Source organism: Lepisma saccharinum, chromosome 3, assembly GCF_977018435.1.
Source record: "Lepisma saccharinum chromosome 3, izLepSacc3.1, whole genome shotgun sequence".
Classification (NCBI taxonomy): Eukaryota; Metazoa; Arthropoda; class Insecta; order Zygentoma; family Lepismatidae; genus Lepisma; species Lepisma saccharinum.
Window position 1 is genome coordinate 35,141,331 of NC_139231.1, and position 5,647 is coordinate 35,146,977.

Below are 5,647 nucleotides of genomic sequence, written 5' to 3' on the forward strand. Positions count from 1 at the left end.
TGGATAATATTCACAATTTCAGATATATGTTTTGTATTAATCAAAGCAATTGATTGTATGGGGTGCTTGTCCTTGCTAAAGTTAATTTTCCTTTCTCTTTCCAGCCTCCTTCCCAAAGAAACTGATTTTCTAGATAAACAAAGGAAAAAAATAATAGAAGCTCCATTCAAAGAAACAGTTTCTAAATCAGAAAAAAAGTCTGAAGAAATAAATGCATTATTTGTACATAATTTATACAGTCTTTATATGAAATTGAGTGTCTTTCATTTACATTTTCCTTTGTGTATAATATTTTTATCAGATGTGATGATATTTCGAATAAAAACAGAGCCATGTTTATTCATGGGCATATTTATAAGTAAATTGATTTATATTTTCTTTAGATTCATCTCTGTAGATTGGAATCTCATCTATATGTTTTTGAGAGGCTCATGGCTACAAAATTTAAGATGAAGGGTTCCATTACCTTACAGGTGAACAAATCACTTTTATATTAATGTACAGTGAAATGTAGATTTTACATTTCTCCTGCATTATAAAGTACATTTAATTGTTCAGGTCCAAATGCAACAAACTGGTAGAAATGTTTTCCAAATTTTACTTCTTCCTTCATCTGTAAATTCTTTAGCCACAGTCTTGAAGAGTGCATAATCAAAGTTCCAAAATCAGCTCGGACCTAATCTTGCAAAAAATGTGTGTGAACCAACTATACATTGAATTTTTAGCACAGAGTTGGCAATGGCATGATAAATAGTGTCACATGAAACCACTCAATTACTTCACTGTAACTATCATCTCTATGAGCTAAACAAATAGTCATATCACTGCTCATTTTTCACTTTCTCATGAAGGGTTACCAACAACAAAAAACATTGTATAGCTTGTAACAAATTTTAATAGCTTCCCATCATCAATGCTTTATGAAATGTGATTTTTAGAAAATAATAAAATCAGTGAGCTGCAAGCAACATCTGCTACAGTGTCTGGTATCAATGGTATTCAAACTGAGTGGCATGCCACAATTTTGCAGGGGAGGTGCAAGATTTTCCCAAAACTATTTTTTCTGAAAGTTTAATATATTAATGAAAAAATATCTCTCTTCTGAATTATTGCAACTCACGGTTGTCCCATGGCAATATCATCTCCAGTGTTTTTGAACCAAGGCACGGACTGCAATTGTATCTTGTAGCCACAAGAAAATGGTGCCAATGATGAAAACTTAATTGATAGTGCCTTTGTCCAGAAGTTGGCACACTTTTCTGAAATTTTACACAAACTAAATGTCCTGGTATATATCTACAAGGAAATAAATCCTGCACCTATCAGAGAAGGTTCAAAAGGAAATTGCTGATTTGAAGAGAAAGATTGAAGATCAAAACATTGGTGATTGCTTTCATAAATTGAGCATGTTAAAAAAAAAAACAGAACTACATTTAAATGATGAAATCTTATCTGCGTTTGTAGAACACTGTCACAACTTCATCTCCACCTCCACTGCCAAAAATACTTTTTACAGGAGACTCAGCACAACTGTATCAGCGATCCATTCAGCAGATATCTTTCACCAAATTTTACCACAGCAGAAGAGAAGCAGTTTATTGATCTTTGCTCAGACAACATAGTGAAGACTAAGTATCTTTGTCCAACTCTCCCTGGATTTTAGAGCCCCATGAGGAATAAACATCCAGGGTTAAGTAAGAATGCCTTGAGTACTGCTTTCTCTTGCAGCTTCTTATCTGTGTGAAACTGGATTTTCAGCCATGGTGGTGATCAAATCCAAAGAGTAAATATCCAGAATGAGATGCAATTTCCAAACATGTACCCAATTCAATAAACTGTGAGAGACAAAGCAAACTCCTATATCACAGACTTTCCTAAACATTGCAATATGCCTATTATTAACATCTATTATCCAGGTTTTCTTACTGTCCATATCTATCCCAGTTTCTTATAAATATTGTATCATTGAGTAAATTGACACCAGCTTATAAATATTAAAAAATTGTACATCACACACATTTTCACTACTTGTATGTGTACCAACAGCAAATAAATACATGAAGAGATTTTGTGTTCGTCTTCCCAGGTCGCATATATTTATCTATTATTATTGAGGGGAGGCACATGCTGATTTTGGCAGATGAATGGAGCCACAACAGCAGAATGTTTGAAAATCCCATCTCTTGGAAACAGAATGTACAGTAGAGAATGACCATTTATACATAAAATCCCAAATCCCCTATTGCCCACTTGCTTCACTTAGTACATTGGCAGTTCATTTATGCAACATATTTTGAAACGTTCAATTTAATCTATGCTATTAAATTATATTTAAACCACATTTTCTGTTCTTTCATGCAATATACAGGGTGTCTACAATTTTTAAAAACAAAATCCCCCGACTTTTCCAGGTTTTTCATACCAAGAACCAAAATTTTCCAAACGAAGTCATTAGAGCAATTCATGTATTTAAACACGTGTTTATTTTAACTAAACACCAGACTTAGAATCCCACTTAACCAAGGTTTTAAAATATTCACCACCTGATAAAAGTAATAACAAGAAAGGAAATAGAACAAAAATTGATTGTTGGATAGAAGCATCAAGGGTGAGCTTTTACGTAATGGTAAAGAAATAATTCTTCTTTATTCAAAAAATCATAATTATAGCATAAATAATACGTGGTAAAATTTAGTAATATATGTAATACTACTAATATCAACTAAACCCAAAATTCACCAAGAAGAAAGTGGTAAATTCCAATAGCTAACAGTTGGGCTGAAAAGTTCGTAGGCTAACATAGTAAAAAATATTTTTTTGACAAAATTCGATTTTATTATTCAATATAGTTGCCTTTGAGGGCGATACAACGATTATAGCGGTCATACAATTTTTCGATGCCATTTTTATAGTACGATTTCTCTTTAGCCTCAGTTTCGGCGATTACCTCTTCATCAGTGCTAAATTTCTTTCCAGCGAGCATTCTTTTAAGGTCTGCAAACAGGAAAAAGTCACTGGGGGCCAGATCTGGAGAATATGGTGGATGGGGAAGAAATTCGTAGTCTAATTCATATAATTTTGCCATCGTTTTAATTGATTTGTGACACGGGGCATTGTCTTGATGAAACAGCACTTTTTTCTTCTTCAAATGGGGCCGTTTTTTCGTGATTTCATCCTTTAAACGCTCCAACAACGCTATGTAATAATCGCTGTTGATGGTCTGGCCCTTTTTGAGGTAATCGATGAATATAATACCATGCGCATCCCAGAATACTGATGCCATAACCTTGCCAGCCGACTGTTGCGTCTTTCCACGCTTTGGATTCGGTTCATCACGTGCAGTCCACTCGGCTGACTGTCGATTGGACTCTGGTGGAGTGTAGTTATGGAGCCATGTTTCATCCATTGTAATATATCGACGGAAAAATTTGTGTTTATTACGGTTAAATATCGCTAAAAATTGCTCCGAATCATCAAAACGTTGTTGCTTTTGATCGATTGTGAACACGCGCGGCACCCATTTTGCACACAGCTTTCGCATGTTCAAATATTCATGCACAATATGTCCAACACGTTCCTTTGATATTTTTAAAGTCTCAGCTATCTCGATCAACTTCACTTTACGATCATTTAAAATTATTTTGTGGACTTTTTTGATGTTTTCGTCGGTAACAGCCTCTTTGGGGCATCCACTGCGTGCATCGTCTTCGATGCTCATTTCGCCTCGTTTAAATTTAGCAAACCACTTCTCAACAGTTGATTTTCCTGTTGCAGAGTCCGAATAATGTTTATCAAGCCAAGCCTTGGCTTCAACAGTATTTTTTTCGCCAAAAGGCAATGCTTTATTAACACATGAAATTCTTTTTTATCCATTTTTTCACAATAACAAAAGCTGCTTCACTCACAATGCTATATCTCACGAACTAATTATCCGGCAGCTGTGAAATTTATACACGTATCTTTTGAAGGTTAGTACTAAGTAAAAATCACATGGATTTAATTCTAGTAACGCCATCTATGAGTCAGCCTACGAACTTTTCAGCCCAACTGTTACTTACTGAAGTAGCTTTCTACTTGAAGATACTTCAAAACATGACCCCTTTTCCTAGAGTATTTAATATGGAATTTCTACTCTACCTACCATTAATGCTCAATATACCAAACCGAAGAATAATTTATCCACAATTTTTTAAAATTTCCTCCTTGTCCTCTTTTTTTTCTTTTTCAAAAACTGACTCCTAGTGCAACAAAGTTTGATTATTTCCAGAAATGCAGTAAATTTCCCTAACTTTTCCACACTGGTAGACACCCTGTATATATGATCGCTCCAAATGAAAGTGAAAAGTTTTCTAAACTTGGGAGCCACACAATTAGGCAGCTGGTAGAATTTACAATGTTGCCAAATTGGTGCTGGCACATCTGTTCAAAACTCGATTTTTTCCAAGTGGGGTGTGCAGGATTCCAAAATGTCTGCACTATGATCAGAGAGAAAAAAATCATCCTGATCCTAACTTTGAGAAACTATTTCCCAGTTTTGGGGATCCTGAACAATTGGGGAATTTGGAATGGCCATACATAAAAAATGCTGCATTCTCAAAGTTTTCATACACTGCATATGTGTGTTGGAAATTTCTCAAAAATTGCCGTTTTCATTCCAGAAATGGAAAATTATTATGTAGAATTCAAGATTTTCACAGTGTTGGGAAATCCTGAACATATAGTTCCCAAAATCTTCCAACTTTGTTGACAAACAAGTCCTAACCAAAAATTGGAAGAGCCAAGGATGACAATGACCAAAATCCCTTTGCTGGGAAGGTTAACGTTTGGACTAGAAAAAATTGCTGTATCCTGTTTGGTAAGGAAATTTTTTTTGGTCAGGGTTTGAAATGCAAAATGTTCCGAATTTTGCAACACTGAAAACCTTGAATTCTACGCACTCTCTCGCTCTCCCTGCAGCGATTGTTTTCACATTTCTGTGAAAACGGATATTTTCAGAAAATTTCAACACATATAGTGAACAGAAAACTAAGAATGAAGCAATTTTAATACACCAGTGTCAAGATTCCTTCCCAATTCCAATAGAGACGTTTTGCAATCCTGCATTCTTATAAATGACTTGTAGCTCGTGACTTTAGTGTGAATTCTCCTTAACAAGAACCAGCAATTCTTGACCTTCACCCACTTTGCATTTCCAAGATGCGACACCTGTGCACTTCTGCCCATCTGCTAGCATAAATCATGTTTACAAAAGAGTGAAAATTGAGTGTATCAATATCACACCCAACAAAATTCACAGTATTTTCGAATTCATTTACCTTGTAAAACTACATCAAAAAGGTGAGAGATGGGCATAGCTTATTCATATAGTGTTGCAATGATTTCAAGCATAATCTGTGATGCAAGTTTCAATACCAGAACTGTAAGCTTTTCTGTTACAGAATTAAATGTGGATGTGTGAAATATACTGGAACTAAGAAGACAATTTTGTTTTAGGGTAAAGTACAAATACAATGCTTCAATGCACATAACTAAATAATTCTGCTGAATATTTAAAACGGTTTCTCTCTCAAATCGGGCTAACATCAACATTCATGGTTCAAAGTACATAGTTCTCTCTCTCCTTCCTTGGCTATAAAAATATTTCAAA

General features: G+C 34.8%; 1 protein-coding gene across 2 annotated transcripts in view; it reads left to right on the forward strand.

Moving 5' to 3' along the window:
- Positions 1 to 348, forward strand: part of Cdk7 (Cyclin-dependent kinase 7) — a 49,824-nt gene extending 49,476 nt beyond the window's left edge. The window contains exon 8 of one of the 2 annotated variants that reach the window (XM_083119804.1): positions 105 to 348. In XM_083119804.1, the coding sequence (XP_082975930.1) occupies positions 105 to 133 (29 nt within the window). In that variant the 3' untranslated portion in view covers positions 134 to 348. The remainder of the gene's footprint in view (positions 1 to 104) is intronic. The other variant, XM_083119805.1, reaches the window with a different exon arrangement.
- The last annotated feature ends 5,299 nt before the right edge of the window (positions 349 to 5,647 follow it).